The following is a 15952-nucleotide window of genomic DNA, read 5'->3' as shown; positions in this document are numbered from 1 at the left end:
CAAGAACAATATCTTTTTGCTTCAAAAATACTTGATTTTTTTGTTAATATATTCGTCATTATTCAACCAATTTTTTCGAAAATGACAAAGGTATAATCTACAAATCATGCCCGATCTATTGATACCACAAACAGACCAATCCGTTCATTCATTAGGTCTGTAGCCCTGGCTAAAAAAAACGGGCAAATTTACACACATTCAATGGGCAAACTCTGGCTCGTGTAATATACTACGGTAGTGACCGCTTCGCTTTTTTTTTACTTAGCTTCGCGCCACTACCGTCGCGCTGGATAGATTATAAAGCACTTGAGATTGTCACCAATTCAAAATAGTATAAGTACATAAATGACGTAGGTAATTATTTTGATCATAACTCGGAAAAAATGTAGGTACAGCAAATAATAATTATATTAACTACCTAGATATATTATTTACTAGAGTATTCACTATTCTGTTCTGAGGTTCTGACCATAGACCTAAGTCTTAAGTTAATTTAGTTAGGTCTATGGTTCTGACCACTATTTTCGTTAACCATATACCACGATCGCGGACCGTACGCGTGTAGATAACTACTGACGTTATCAATACACCGTTATCAATATCAATACGTAACACAAACACTTTTGAATTCATGATAACAATATTATAGGTATTATTACATGAAATAAGTAAAATTTTAATATTATACGTATGTTAAATTTTCCATGCTCTGTCCGACATAAATCATTTTGGTTGTGCTAGCACCCTCATTAGTTTGATTTGTTATTCAAATAACGAGTGTTTTTAAACCGTGTACTGCACAAGTGTATAATATCATCGCAGTCCCCACACACATGACGACGACACGTCGATATTATTCTGTTCGTTTTAACTGTAGTCGTTGCTATTCCTGTTGACGTTTTCTGTACGCTTGAACGAGAGAACCGATCTTTGTCGACATCATGTCATCACCTGACGCTGTCAACAAGACAAAATCTGACTCCCAAGTCCCCGATCATGAAGTAAGTCTACTTGAACTTAGCCCAGCAAGGCAGCAAACAACAGAGTTGTTTGTGGATTCTTGCCTTTTTAGGTTTGTCATTTACATTATGGATGTATCACATAATTAATATATTACCAATACTGCCAAAACAGTGAAAAAACATAGTAAACGTCCGAAATTGTTCTTTAGGGATACACTAACTTTGCATCTCAGAGGCCATTAAAATTATTTTATCAAACTGGTTTACTAAATTATACCTAGGTATTCTAGACTAGACTAGTAATTGCCTCTTGAATTTTGGATGATTTACCTAATTACATTACAATGTTGCCTCTTTTCACTAATTTATGTTAAAGTTCATTGTTATGTTTTGTTTTTAAATTATAGATTGAACATTCTCCTTTTGTGGATTTGAGTGAACAATTCAATCATACTCTGGATAATTTGGAAAACAACCAAGTAAACACCCAGTTGACGTCCCAAAATCTGACCTCGGGTTCTAAGCCATTCAGTGATATTCTGGCATCATTACAAGTATGTTTTAGGGTATATTATTTTATATTGTGTACCTTATTATCAAACAATTATTATTATCATAGACTCTAGTTTTAAGTCAAAACAAGAAAGAGAACGGAGAGGGCTATGAAGAAAATGCCCTTCCTGTTCTTCAAGACCTAGACAAATTCAGTTTGACATCATATTCTCTCAGCTATTACATTAGTCACTGTCTGCCCAATGAACAAACAGTGCCTGTTTTATCTTTGGTCAACAAGTCTACGACAATGTGGATATCAAAATTATTTCAGTCAGTATACACTTGATACATTTTTTTAATTGTTTACAGCTTTTATATTTTAATAACTGTTTCATTTTAAATTTAGATTTTCAAACTGTGGGGCATTTTATACAGAAAATATGTTATTAAGTTATGAAAGAGTGTTACTGCTTGCTATGCACCGCCTGTTTGGTCCAGAATTCTTAAATCTATCCGAATTTCCAGTAGTTTATTGTACACCAGATCCAGTGTTGGTTGGTACGATAAAGAGAACTGCTTTACAAGTAATACAAATTCTTTTCACAGTTAGTTTTTATCAATTACAATACTTATCAATAGAATTATAATAGATTGGAATGAATGAAAAATGTGTACAAATTATTCCATCTCTATCAAATGTACTGTACCCGTACAAAGCAGACTTACAGGCATTAGAATCTATCATCACAACTGATGTTGAAAACCACAGAAAACCTGTAATTGTTTTTGCGAGAGCTGGTAATAATTTCGGTTTTATATTTATTTTACGCTATCTTAATGCTTAATTTTTTGTATCAGGTGCACATGTTACTGGTCAGATGGATGATATTTTTAACCTAAAAGAACTATGCAGTAAACACAATATTTGGTTACACTTATCTGGCGACAATTTATCAGGACTTGCACTTACAACATTTAAAACTAAGGTATTTTACATAATTATAGCCATAGTAATATTAAGAGTTATTACTAATTTGTTATTTTTCATTTTTAGAGTTCTAATTTAGCTGATAGTATGACATTAACTCCAAGCATTTGGTTGAATATTTCTGCACTGCCCGTTATCGTATCCTTTTAAAGATAGAAATAGTTATAATTACATGATATAATTATTCAATAATTTTACAACTGTAAATAAAAATTAATATAATTATAATGATATATCTTTTGTTAAATTCTCCATTTTCTATAAATTTTATTTAGTTTTTAATGGAATATGATTAATTTTTCTTATACATAAACATATTTCAACTGATTTTCCTTAAAAATAGTTGATAGACTTTGTTTGATAAACAATATACAAGTACAGAATTACTAAATATTTACAAGAGTAAATGTTTACCTATTTGGACGTGTTTTCAAGTTAGTATTAATACAGTACATTAATATATGAAAGTACTTTTTTTATTTAATGATTTTGTCACACTAAAATAAATTTCTGTTTTAGGCTTTAGGACATGATGCACTGGTACTAAGGATACAACAAAAATTTGAGATTTGCCACCGCATACATAATTTGGTTAAACGTTATGACTGTTTAAGGATTTTGGTAATAATGGCAATTTTTATTTATCAACAACAAATAATGTTATGTTTTTTTTTATTCAGTGTGAAACATATGACCAAAACAATGAGTCTAATGACGAAACAGTTGCTGATATTATTTCTAACCGAGAAAATATTCCAGTTTAGTTAATATTATTATTTCTTGTGCTTATTCTAACAAAATGTATTAATATTAGATATTTTTTCCATTTAGGATCTATTACATAATCTAACAAGTTGTCTTGTAATCCAATTTGTACCAAAAGACTGTTATCAAAGAGTTTCTCCTTATTATGATAAATTAAATTCTTGGGTAAGAAACATTTCTACATGCTTAGGAGTTATTTTGGTGTATTCATTTGTTGTTTCAGTTAGGCCAAGTGCTGGAGCGAGAAATTCCAGAAGCACCTTTAGAATTATGTGAAATTGAGACCCTCGGTGTTGTAGTTACATTTTCACCTTTTACTGTCTTAAATTCACTAGTAACAGAAGATGATTGGGAAACGTTCAGCATATGTTTGGACCAACACATTGTTAGTATAATGTGTTAATATTTATCTATAAGTAAAATAACAATTGAACCATTATTTGCTTGATTCATTTGATTGTTTTTTATTTAGGAAATTTTGCTTGCAACAGTTGATTATAAAGAAAGACTAACTGGACTAATAGCTAATCTGCCATCACTTGAATATGTCGAAATCGATGACTGGGCAGGACTTGGCGCTGTAAGGTATGTGCCTCAACAGTGGCAATTGTCTGACCAGCAATTGGCCACTGATCAGGCAAAACAAGATTTAAATCGATTAAATGTACGTATCGTACAGCAGCTTCGTTCGATTGATGCTGCATTTTCATTAGGTAAGTCAATTAGTAAATAAATGTTTAGCAAATAAAGAATTTTAAACCGATTGGTCTGTATGTTCAGGCGAAGGTAGTGATGGATTGGCCTGTGTTCGTTTTGGTATGGTCACAGCTGACACAGATGTAGCAGAATTGTTGTCTCTAGTCCAAAGTACTGGGCGTAAAGAAGAAGAGTCTACCAAATACATTGATTCAATGGCTGAACTCGTGAAAAAAGGTATGAAGAAATCAAATATAATAATCACCAAATGTAGTATACAAATATTTTCATTTATCTTTTTAGGCATAGAAACTGCGACTGTAGACTTAAAAAAAGAAACCGAGGAAAAAATATGGCAAGAAGGCATTTTACGACATGTACCAGTTTTTGGGAACATAGTTAACTGGTGGTCTCCGCCAGCCAAAAATGCAGTGAAAGGCCGTTGGTTAGATTTGGAAGCAGGAGTTGTTCGATCGACCGAAGTGATATATGAAAAGAAGGCACAAATAGAAGAGTCTGATGGAAATGAAAATGTACCTGCCACAGCTGATGATGTGCCGATGGAGTAAAAGTAGCTAAACACATTAAGTTTACTGCTATAATATTTTATATTTTTATTTTATTTGTGTATTTATTTTTATTTATTGTAAATTTGTTTTTGTTCGTCAGCATTCAATAGTTACTAAAAGATATTTATTTTGATATTAATATGAATTTTAAAAATAATATTTATTCATATTTTAGTGGCATTTTTATTTTGTTAGACATTTTAAATCTGTTCTTTTTTTAATATGTATATGATATATTTATTTTACTAAAATGTTTTAATCATAATAAAGTACAGCGGTATTTATTATAGTATTTTATGAAATGTTCTAAGTAGTACTACCAGAAAAACAAATTTCTGAAATTTTAAGCTTAACAAGGACGTAACATTTTCACAAAATTATTAAGTCTAAAATAGTTCCCTACAAGTTATTTTACCAGCGTAACACAACCATCTAAGTAGTTTGAAATATAATTTACTAACAATAAAATTATAATCAACCTCCTAAGATAATATTTTTATTTAAACCTTCATACTAAATATATAGTATTTCCCAAGTCTGGGCATATTGGATTTAAAGAATTTAAATTAAGTTAATTTTAACTTTTTAAATTTTATTTTCAGCTTAACTGATCTTTATTAATATCAACTTGATAATTAACAAGTTACTTTAAATCAAATCCAAGTTACATTTTTATTAAATAATAAAATAATAAATAAAATTCAATTATTGATGATGCATATTGTATAAATATTTACTAAAATAGAAAAATTAAAATAGATTTAATTATTTTTTCCATTAACCAGAATTGTTCGGTACATCGGTACAAATAAATTAAATACACTTAAGTATACTACAGCCTATGAGCATATTGTAAGAATAATAAATACTATTAATAAATAACATGGATATACTATACAGGTACAAATCACAAGTATACAATTCTCAAATACATAAAAAATATTTTCGTCTTAAATAACTAAATAAGTTATTACTGTTTTGGTTTATGCTCATAACTATTTAAAATGTTTATATTTATTCATTTTTTATAATTGATAACAAATACTCTTTGGCATCAAAGGCCATTGTGTGTTATCTTCATTTATATTTATACACAGCCAATATTCTCAATAGACAAAATAATCCTTGAGATTCATTATTTATTCTCTGCTCCCGTAGCACTCAAGACTGACAATATTAAATTTTGTGTAATCATTATGATAGTTATCGGTGAAGTACATTCATTTTTTTTTTTAATTAAACTATATCTTGTTAAAATTTAATATTTTACTGAAGTTTAAAGATGATTCCTTTCTCTTATAGTTTTAGTTACATGAAAATGTAATCAGAGTTTAAAATTGAGTACTTTCTTAAATGCCGTGTTATTCATATCTAATAATTTAAAAAAATTATATAATACAGATCATTTTATATTTATTTTGTATGCTTGAGATACCTACTTTGTGGTCTTTTCATCTGTACTGTTTTTTATTTTTCAATTTTAGTTTTATCATTGATTTTATAATATAGTATACTATGGTATAGTAAATCTATTTCCATGCACATTAATATTTATGATTTTTATTATTTCAAACTATTTACTAGTTATTTATAAACATTAAAAATAATAATAATAATAACTTAATTAAGTTAATAAGTTAATTTAGAGTTTTCATATAACTTTTAACTTAACAGTTAAAAAAATGAAATCGGTACTATTAAACTCTAATGTTTTTTTTCAACTAAAGTCAATTAAAAATTTGCATTAACTTTTCACAAGCTTGGTATTTCTATAATTTTATTAGGGCTTATTATCAAGTATACATAACATGTAAAAAATCATTAGTCTATAATCATTGACAAAGTAGTGTCTCACAAATTTATTTCACTGACTTCTTAAATAAATTTTCACATCATAGTTATATTTATGAAAATATTATTAGTACGATAACAAATCATTATTTTTTAAAAGTTTGCCATTAGTATTTATTTGAATGAAATTCCATTATAAACATTTTCAAAAATAAAAAACTATTATTATTAAATATTAATATGATTAAATTACATATAATTAAGGACAAAAGTGCAAACAGGAATTATTTTTCTAAGTGGGTTTTACTAATACTGATTTCTCGAAAATGATATACCTTGTACTAGTGGTATTAGAGAAGAGTGAAGTGATACAATGATATCATAATTAGTAATTACAACATCTACGACAATTGACGACTTTAGTCAGAGAGCTTAACAATCGTATTATCTGACCAATAAGCATTACAATAATTGTGTCAATCTAACAGCAGGCTAGGTTAAGAAAAATGGTAACGTAATCTTCTAATTAAGATAAAAAATTTTAGATATATTTATTTTTTTTGGAGTTATATTTCAAACACATTATGGTTTAGCAATTAAAAAATATGTATAAAATATAAATTACAAATATGAAACACAAGTCACTGATTTATTTCAAACTAATATTAATTATCTGAACATCATCATGTGGTTTATCGGTTTTAGGGTGAGTTTTTACATTGCAAATTGTTTGTACTACTTCCATTCCTTTGGTGACTCGTCCAAAAACAGTGTGTTTATTATCTAGCCAAGGCTAAAAACAAAACAAACAATAATTTAAGTACAAAAATATAAAAAATATTATATAAATGAAATATGAATATATATATATATATAAATGTTACTCACTGTAGGTATAAGTGTGATAAAAAATTGACTACCATTAGTATTTGGTCCTGCGTTAGCCATGCTTAATGTATAAGGTTTGTCATGTTTCAAGTGCGAACGTATTTCATCTTCGAACTCACCACCCCAAATGCTTTCCCCACCTAATCCAGTACCTAAAATGGTTTTAAAAAGTGTTTATAGTGTTGTATTAAAATCAAAATTTAACTTCCATTGTATACCAGTAGGATCTCCAGTTTGAATCATAAATCCTTTAATAACTCTATGAAATATGTTGCCATTGTAGTATCCATTTTTGCTATGTACACAGAAATTCTCAACTGTTTTTTGACATTCTTTAAACAGTGCAACTTGAATATCACCAAAAACAGTGTGTAAAGTAGCTGTATCATATAATCGTTGGATACCTAATTAAACAAATTTTAAACAATAAATTATAGTATTTTAATTTTCCAATACAAAATTTAAAGGAAAATGACTACTCATATAAAATGTAAGAATACTGGGTATTACATTAATGATATCGATTTCTAACTATTTTATTTTATTTTTCAAAGAAAAAATATTCTTATATGATTCTAGTAAATAGGACTAATTATAAAAAAATTAATTTTTTTAAATTTTTTTGTAAAATTTAACTTATGTAACATACAATTTATATGTAACAAAAGATTCAATTTTGCATTTTTAAATATATATATAAATATAATTTTTTTTTAATTATCCCGCATCAACTAAGGCCATTGGGAAGGGGGTAGTACTACTAGTACTGTAAGTTTTATGGAACGGTAGGTTGGTATTACACGTGGGTGAGAGCTTTGGCAGAATTTCTATTGGGGCACCCGTAGGTTTCTGCCATGCTCTGGAGTGGGGGATGGCGGCACTTGTTCTCCGGACACCGTAACTTGCCCGGAGAAAATGGCGCCCGATGGTTAAGGATCAAACCCGGTCTGGCTGAGCCACAGCCGACACGTTAGACCACTCGGCCACCTTGTTCCCCTTTTAAATATTGTTTTCTATTTGTATTAAATTTTAAGTTGAACTTTAAGTATTAATAAATGTTTTTCAAGCAATTACAGTGGATTAAGTTCATAACAATAGCAAAAACTTAAATTAGCAATTAGTATTGGACATTTCATAGAGAACCAAAAAACCAAAAAACAAAATGAATACAATTTAACTTACATGCAGCTTCAGTAGAAGATATAATATCTTCTTTAGATGGTCTTTCATTAAATACATCACGATCTGCATCAATGCTTTTAATATCTTCAGGTTCTCGCCTTTTTTAAATAAAAAACAATAATCTATTATGACTGTTAAATTAACATTAAAAATTAATGAGATCTACACATATATGAAAAATCTAACTTGGTAAACATATAAAATCTATTCTTTTTATATGCTGTACAAAACAGTGTAGGATCACTTGAAGAAGATTCCAATGCCGGATTTGTTGCTGCTTCCATTTCTAATGTTACCGCAGCTTTCGGTTTTTTAGCTTTACCCTATGGAGATACATAGAATTAAAATGTATAAAATCATATTTTTAGAATAAAACGCACATCTTACGCTGTGTACTGACTTGGAATAAGGCGACTTTCAATGCTCTTAAGTTCTCGGGTTTTCCAATAATTTTGACTAATTTGTTACTATATATGTTAACAATTTTCACACCTAGCATAGTGGGATAAAATAAATAATTCCCACTTTCATCAAAACATAAATTGGCTGTGTGTGAGACTTCTGTTTTGTCTAACTCCCGTTCCATTGCCATTCTGAAATACAATAAATAATATTGATTACTAGAATACAGAACATAATCAATTTTCTGAAAAGTTTACCTTCGAATAAATTCAATATTGGGTATTTGTTGTTTTTTTTGCTGAAGTTCACTAAAACGTGCCAAAGATTCATCATATACTCTACTTAGTTTTCCCGTCAACATGTTAAAAACTCTGACCTGAAAGATAAGAATATTGATTAAATAAGAAATAATACATAGCTACATATTATACAAATATGTAATATTGAAATTTATTCATTTAAAAATAAGTTGTTTTAGTCAATATATTTTTGGTTAGAACAATGTCACAGCATAAGCTTATCTAACGCAAAGAGTATAGATAACCAGACTATATGAAAGATAACCTTTAATTTAAAGCATAACTTCAAGCTCAAAATAAAAATAGAAACTTCAATTCTACTATACAAAACTATTCTTTATTAATTTGATTAAGTAAATCAATAAATGAATTGAATCTACAATGAAATGGTCCATTTTATGAAAATATAGCTATTTAATGAGATGCAAAACATAAATATGCTATAATATTAAATTGTTACTAACGTTTGACATTAAACAACTTAAATACACTAATTGAATTTAAAGACAAGTCTTGAAGGTTTAACTTGAAAGTAGATATAAACAATTTTAAATATAAATTAAAAATCAATTATATAGGAAATGTATATATAATTTAATATTTATATATTATTGATTATAAATATTTTATTAAGTATTTTACCTTTCTATCTGGTGACATAGTAGCAAATTTTAAACCATCATTTGAAAAACATAAGCTAGTTGGATGTGTTTTATGTCTGACAAATTCAAAAAGATCAGTATCAAGCTTAGAATCAAACTGTACACACTTTGGAAATGTATAATCTGTTTTAGCTCCAGACCAATATTCAATGATGCCACTTTTATCTGCTGATATGGCCACATCAAACACAGAATTAAACTGAAATAATTTAAATTTTATATTTTACTTAAATGTTTAAATGTATAATAATAACTTATTTAATAAGTTACAAATTCAGAATAATAATTACAATTTACTTTCAAAATGTTATATTTACCTTAATAAATACAATTTGCTTGGTATGAATTTTTTCTATTACATGAACTGGTGTATTCACTCCTTTTCCATCATAAATAAATATTTTTGGTTCAGTTGCACTGCTTCTGTATAACAGAAATGTGTATTGTTAATTTATATATAAATATATTTTTGCTTTTGTTCAAAAATATCATGCTTAAAATCAATACTATAGTCTATACATTTTAATTTTGATAAACAAAAATGTTTAATTCAAAACAGGTTAAAAAATTACTTTCAAATTTAAGCCGTTGATAAATATTATATAAAATATAGGTACATATTTAATTGAAATTTAAATGACTAAAATACAAATGCAAAAATTAAATACTTAACACATATTACTCACATAGCAACTGTGGGAATTGGATCTCCTTTTGAATGTACCCAACATGCACTGAGAGGTGTATAATCTAATTTTATCATGTTGATCATATCTGTAAAGTGATAAAATCAATTAAAATACTAACATAGTAACATAAACAAGTACTAAGAGTATAAAAATTAACAAAAAGTTAAAAATAGAACAATTGTACTTCTTAGAACTGAATACAAATTTAATATATTAGGTAGGTAAAGCAAATGACTTAGAAGTACCAAAATTGATGACATCAAAAACTTTGACTGTCTGATCTGATGATATTGTACACATTAAAGTTCCATTGTAATTATCTGTTATATCAGTAACTGGTGTAAGATGACTACGAAAATGTTTCACAAATTCAATCAATTCTTCAGTTTTCTTCCAAAACTTCACATGGCCATCACAACTTGCTGTTATTAAAAAGTCAGTTCTGAAATAAAAAACATTTAACTTAAATTAATATTTCAATTTTAAATAACAATATGTCAAAGTAAATACTTGGTGATTATAATGTGTGTGATAACATCTCGATGCATGTAACTTTTTTCATAAGTATCACATGTTGGTAAGTTTTCCAAGTACAAATGTTCATATTTTAGAACTATATTAAAGGATGAAATATTAATTATTAATATTAATAAGACTTACTTCAAAACACCTAAAAACTTTGGTTATAAACATGATAACTAAGGTATCAAGTTAATCATAATTTATAATACAATAAAGAATTACTTTTTCTCTTCTTTTTCTCGACGGTATTTGTCAGTTCAGATAAACTGGGACCTACGCATTCGTCGTCGTCTTCTTCGGATGCATTGCTCTTAATACTCTTATCGTCGTCTTCGTGTTCTCTTTTTTCTGACATGTTTTCGGTATGATTTATAACACAAAATAATCCCAAACGATTACAAGCAATAAACGCACAAATTTAAAAAAATTATTTCGAAATTTTTTCAACATTCGGCAACACCACAGCGAGCACTAAGAAAAAACAAACTATAAAAAAATTGTAACTGCCGTCCACCGTCCAAAGGCTTTTAAACAATTATTCGAATTTCGAGTGTGCCAGTGCGGTTTGTTTATATATTATCACAACAAAACATTTTTATTATCATAACCGTGTACCTGATGTTAGCGACGACTTGGTTTCTTTTTAAAGTTACTGAAACGAAAAAACCGCTCAATCATTTTATCTTTGTACAATTATAATACTTATACTTAATAATTATTATAAAGTATAGAAATTTAAATTTAAATATCGCGTTGTAGAATTCAAACTTCCCTACCACAACAAAATGGAAACCGTTATTGGGATTAAGTTCAATGATTTCATACTCATCGCCACGGATATGACTGCTGCCCACAGTATAATGGTCATGAAAGATGGTAAGACTTATTTTTTAAAACTACTATTTTACCTACTTGTATCAAGCCACCACTTAGCCTTAATTCTTTTGTTGTGTAGACGAAGACAAAACGTACAACATCACCAACAATGTAGTGATGGGTGTCACAGGTGAAGCAGGTGATGTACCTAGATTTGCAGAGTACATCACTCAAAACGTCAAACTTTACCGCATGCGTAATGGTTATGATTTGTCCATTCCAGCTATTGCGACTTTTACTCGTAAAACTGTTGCTGAACACCTTAGAAGCCAAGTAATTATTTGATTAAGCTTTTATTTGTTATTTATTATTGAGAAAATGTACTCAAATTTGAATATAACTTATGTCTAAAAGTACTTAACTTAGATATCACTTAAAATTCAATTTAATAATTTGATATAATATAAATATTTGTGTGTGCCTGTGTAGAGTCCTTATCAAGTAAACTTCATGCTCGGAGGATATAATCCAACTGAGAAAAAATCACATTTATACTTCATTGATTATTTGGGGGCTCAGGTTGATGTTCCTTATGGTGCTCATGGTTATGGTGGTATGATGGCAATCACAGTTATGGATCGTTACTACAAACCAGGTAATTCAAATAATTTTGAAACACATTTTATTTTTGAAATAATTTTAAGTATTGTATAAAATCAAATATTAATAATGTGATACCTATTTAAATTGTTTCCTAAAAAATACATTGTGCATTTTTACTATAAGACAGACTGTTCAGATTTGGCACAAACATTTTTATTAATTTCAAAACTACTGTGTTCTTATGTCACGGTTAAGAATATACCGAGGAATATACTTAATATGATTGCATTATCTCATAATTATTTGAGAAGACGGCATATGTTAGAAACGCAGTTTTTTCTTTCTGGTGTACAATCTTTAAAATTGTTGTTTAATAAACATTTAATAGGGTTATTATATCCACTTATAATTATGAAATTATTTAGAAATTATTTGACTTATCCTTTTGAGAACTTGATTTTTGAGCATCTTTGAAAAGAAATATACAAACCAAATGATCTATATAATGAGAATTATTAGTCAAATCGTCAGATTTTATAATTACTATAATTATTATTTATAAGTCCTTACTTGTTAAAACAAATCGATTAATCTTTAAGCTTACTGAATGATCATTGTTTATTGATAATTTTAAATATAAGTCCAATATAAGTATACTGATAATTATTACATTATAAATTTATAACTCATTATATTTAAAAAATTATAATTACACATCTTAATAAGGTTCAGTGGCGTGACGAAGGACTAAATTTGAGGCACGTGCCTTAGTTTGAGGGGTGGTGGGTGTCCTCAAAGATCATCTGATGTGTTAAAAAAGCATTATTATTTAAATGAATAAATATATTTTACCTTAAAAAATTTTTTTAATGTTTTTTGTGATGGGTGGAGTGGGTGGTTGGTCTTGACAATTTAACTGTGCCTTATAACTTAATGAAGTTTGCCACGCCACTGATATGGTTTGTTGTTATATTGACACTGCTACACTGTAAGGATACTAATTGATTTTTTTTTTATAATAGACATTTCTTTTCTATTGTTTATATCACACAAAAAATTATAATATAATATATCATGTGTGTGAATTTGTATGTGTAATATATTCATAAACTATTGTTTTTTATTTTTACTATAATTCATGTGATATGTTTATATAAACAAAACATTAAGAATTAACTTGAGTGTTAAAAAAATCTATTTTTTACTTTTAAATAACTTTTATATTAAAATAAATTGTAGAAGATACTGCATTTTAAACAGAAAAACAAAACAAAATTAAATGTAATTATTTCTATTTTATAATAATATATGTAATAATTAATTCCTTTTAAATTTAAGTAAACAATAAATATAAAAATGATTTCTTAAATCGAAATTATAATTATGAATTTTATTTTTAGATGCAAATTATCAAGAAGCCTACGATCTCCTAAAAAAATGCATATTAGAAGTACAAAAACGTTGTATTATCAACATGCCCAAGTTTAAAGTTAAAATATCTTATGCCGGAGGTATACAAGAATTGCCAATAATTTCCAAGGACAATATTGAACAGAATATCATTGTTAATGTAAAAGATTAAAGTTTATATTTCAGATGTATATTTATTTTTACAATCTTTTAAAAAAAAAACACATTATGAATTTAATTAATGGAAATATAAACAATAAGAAATACAACCGGTGTTTAGTTAATTCATTAATAAATATTTATTTAAAGCTGTCATTGAATAAGTTATTTAGCTTAACACTGATGGCTTTTAACAAACCATGGAAAACGAAACAGTTTCTATATGAAATAAATAATAATACTAAAAAAAATGAAAGTAATTAAGACAAAATTTAACATCTAATTTCTTGAGATTGTATGTTTTCCTTGCAGTATCTAAATCCAACTTTTAGTTTAGACGCTGCCAACCTCTAGATACAGCATGATAATAAATATGCTGTCCGCTGTGTTCGGAAAGATTTACCTTTAAAAAATTCTAATGTATTTATCGTTAACTTTTATTATTTTTGTGTATTTTAAATTCTCACTAACAAATAATATTTTGTTAGTTATTAGTCCCACATCAAAATTAATCTAAAGAAAAATATAGCTTACAACAATTTTATTTATAGATGTGTATAATTAAACAGATGATTTAACCAATTCAGCATGATCACCAATATTATATTCCAATCTTAAAATTTGTTTATAAATATGACTTAGATGATGGATGAAACAACTTGATAAATCATTAATATATATGTGTAAGTTATAATTTGTATCAATTAATTTTGCTTGTAAGGCTCATATTCTATTTTATGTCATTTCAGTAATAAGCTAATAATTAATAATATCATGTCAAGTACATTATTTTTTATCGATTAAAAACAATAAAAATTAGTGAAAATGGTTATTAGAGGATGTTTGATATTATTATACTTGTAACAAACACTATTCATTTTTTAATTCTTATTCAATAAAAACATTGTAATTTAATTTGTTTATATAGTAAACAACAAAATTATTTTTTTCACAATTTTGTTTTTTTCTTTTATTTGGTTTACTTAAAATCACCAACAAAAAATCTATTTACTCTACAATCAGCTAAAAAATGACTATATTTATTTTTTTCATACTTGTGGTATTGAAACTATGCTTATTTTTTGTTATGCTAAATAAGACAATTGATTTTTTTTTTATGCATAAAATGATTAAAATGTTAGTATATAATTTTTAAACCTCATTTAGTTGAAAAAAAATATATAATGCCTAATTGCAGTGCATATATCATGATTCATGAATACTATCGTTCACAATGTAATATTATGTATTATTATTAATTCTACAATTAAAATGGAAATCATTTATATTTTCATACTAGGAACCAATATTATAAGTGCTATAATATTGTATGTATTTCATTCTATACCGATTTTATACTATATAGCCACAAAGGACAAGAAATTATGAATTATAATAATTTAATGACTAGTATAACACTTTACTCTTTAGCTAGTTCAGCTTATTATCTAATACATATTATTAAATTAACGATTGGCAAATTTGTGCAATGGTACTTTCAATGAGTTAAGCACGACATTTTTATCTAAAACAAACCTAGTTACCTGTCTTATTTATTTCAAATTAATCCTACATTTATACATATTTTTATGATTTTCGATGTTCTATATTGATTGCCAAATTCATATAAATATTAAAATCGCATTATAATATTTTCAGGATAATAATATTGTTTTAAAAATATTTAAAAGAGTTGCATAAATAATAAGAAAATAATTTGGTGATATTCTTTTGCCAAGACATTCATGTTGGAAAATGTTTTATGAAAAACGTTAACCTACAAAACATTTTAATCCTATATTTTCATAAAAACTTTTTAAAAATATTTATTGTTTGACATTTAAATGCAATCTATACTCTATAGCATAATATTTGGTTATCGTGAGAAGAAAATATTAAATCAATATTGTTAATCAAATATTTATTATTCAATCACTTCAAAATATTCACAAAATATCATTTCCCAAATGATGTGTGGGATATAGTATGCATAGACTCGTAACGTATATAAGAATAATGCTATGCATGACCAATGTGTTATGGGGCTAAACTCG

At 27.1% G+C, this 15952-nt stretch overlaps 3 protein-coding genes across 3 annotated transcripts; 2 read left to right on the top strand and 1 right to left on the bottom strand.

Annotated features, from left to right (window-relative positions):
* Positions 1-638: 638 nt before the first annotated feature.
* Positions 639-4767, top strand: LOC107166774 (pyridoxal-dependent decarboxylase domain-containing protein 1). Its single transcript, XM_015515563.2, has 15 exons — positions 639-1001; positions 1370-1516; positions 1582-1787; positions 1864-2041; positions 2108-2255; positions 2316-2443; positions 2512-2583; positions 2796-2879; positions 2965-3066; positions 3126-3203; positions 3277-3375; positions 3434-3595; positions 3683-3923; positions 3991-4143; positions 4210-4767. The coding sequence occupies exons 1-15, from the start codon at positions 942-944 to the stop codon at positions 4473-4475; spliced, it is 2124 nt and encodes a 707-aa protein (XP_015371049.2). The 5' UTR covers positions 639-941; the 3' UTR covers positions 4476-4767.
* A 2025-nt stretch (positions 4768-6792) lies between these two features.
* Positions 6793-11482, bottom strand: LOC107166773 (peptidylprolyl isomerase domain and WD repeat-containing protein 1). The gene is made up of 13 exons (XM_015515562.2): positions 11133-11482; positions 10899-11001; positions 10634-10830; positions 10386-10473; positions 10017-10122; positions 9680-9898; positions 8996-9114; positions 8737-8929; positions 8523-8659; positions 8337-8434; positions 7373-7558; positions 7155-7306; positions 6793-7059 (listed from the first exon to the last, which is right to left on the bottom strand). The coding sequence occupies exons 1-13, from the start codon at positions 11263-11265 to the stop codon at positions 6916-6918; spliced, it is 1875 nt and encodes a 624-aa protein (XP_015371048.1). The 5' UTR covers positions 11266-11482; the 3' UTR covers positions 6793-6915.
* A 101-nt stretch (positions 11483-11583) lies between these two features.
* LOC107166776 (proteasome subunit beta type-2-like) lies at positions 11584-14008 on the top strand. The gene is made up of 4 exons (XM_089220184.1): positions 11584-11786; positions 11866-12059; positions 12216-12381; positions 13730-14008. Exons 1-4 carry the CDS (start codon positions 11696-11698, stop codon positions 13909-13911), a joined length of 633 nt encoding a protein of 210 aa, XP_089076310.1. The 5' UTR covers positions 11584-11695; the 3' UTR covers positions 13912-14008.
* The last annotated feature ends 1944 nt before the right edge of the window (positions 14009-15952 follow it).

Source organism: Diuraphis noxia, unplaced genomic scaffold (assembly GCF_037042655.1).
Source record: "Diuraphis noxia isolate RWA-SAM2 unplaced genomic scaffold, SU_Dnox_SAM2 contig0002, whole genome shotgun sequence".
Classification (NCBI taxonomy): Eukaryota; Metazoa; Arthropoda; class Insecta; order Hemiptera; family Aphididae; genus Diuraphis; species Diuraphis noxia.
The sequence above is the reverse complement of the archived record's forward strand: the minus strand, read 5'-3'. Positions and strand labels throughout refer to the sequence as shown.

Coding starts and splice junctions, on each gene's coding strand:
- LOC107166774 (XM_015515563.2), top strand. CDS start 942: ATGTCATCACCTGACGCTGTCAACAAGACAAAATCTGACTCCCAAGTC. Junction 2,042..2,107: donor TAAAGAGAACTGCTTTACAA/GTAATACAAATT, acceptor GAATTATAATAG/ATTGGAATGAATGAAAAATG. Junction 3,376..3,433: donor ATGATAAATTAAATTCTTGG/GTAAGAAACATT, acceptor TTGTTGTTTCAG/TTAGGCCAAGTGCTGGAGCG.
- LOC107166773 (XM_015515562.2), bottom strand. CDS start 11,265: ATGTCAGAAAAAAGAGAACACGAAGACGACGATAAGAGTATTAAGAGC. Junction 11,002..11,132: donor CGAGAAAAAGAAGAGAAAAA/GTAATTCTTTAT, acceptor CCTTTAATATAG/TTCTAAAATATGAACATTTG. Junction 7,559..8,336: donor ATCTTCTACTGAAGCTGCAT/GTAAGTTAAATT, acceptor TTGTTTAATTAG/GTATCCAACGATTATATGAT.
- LOC107166776 (XM_089220184.1), top strand. CDS start 11,696: ATGGAAACCGTTATTGGGATTAAGTTCAATGATTTCATACTCATCGCC. Junction 11,787..11,865: donor TATAATGGTCATGAAAGATG/GTAAGACTTATT, acceptor TTTGTTGTGTAG/ACGAAGACAAAACGTACAAC. Junction 12,060..12,215: donor CTGAACACCTTAGAAGCCAA/GTAATTATTTGA, acceptor GTGCCTGTGTAG/AGTCCTTATCAAGTAAACTT.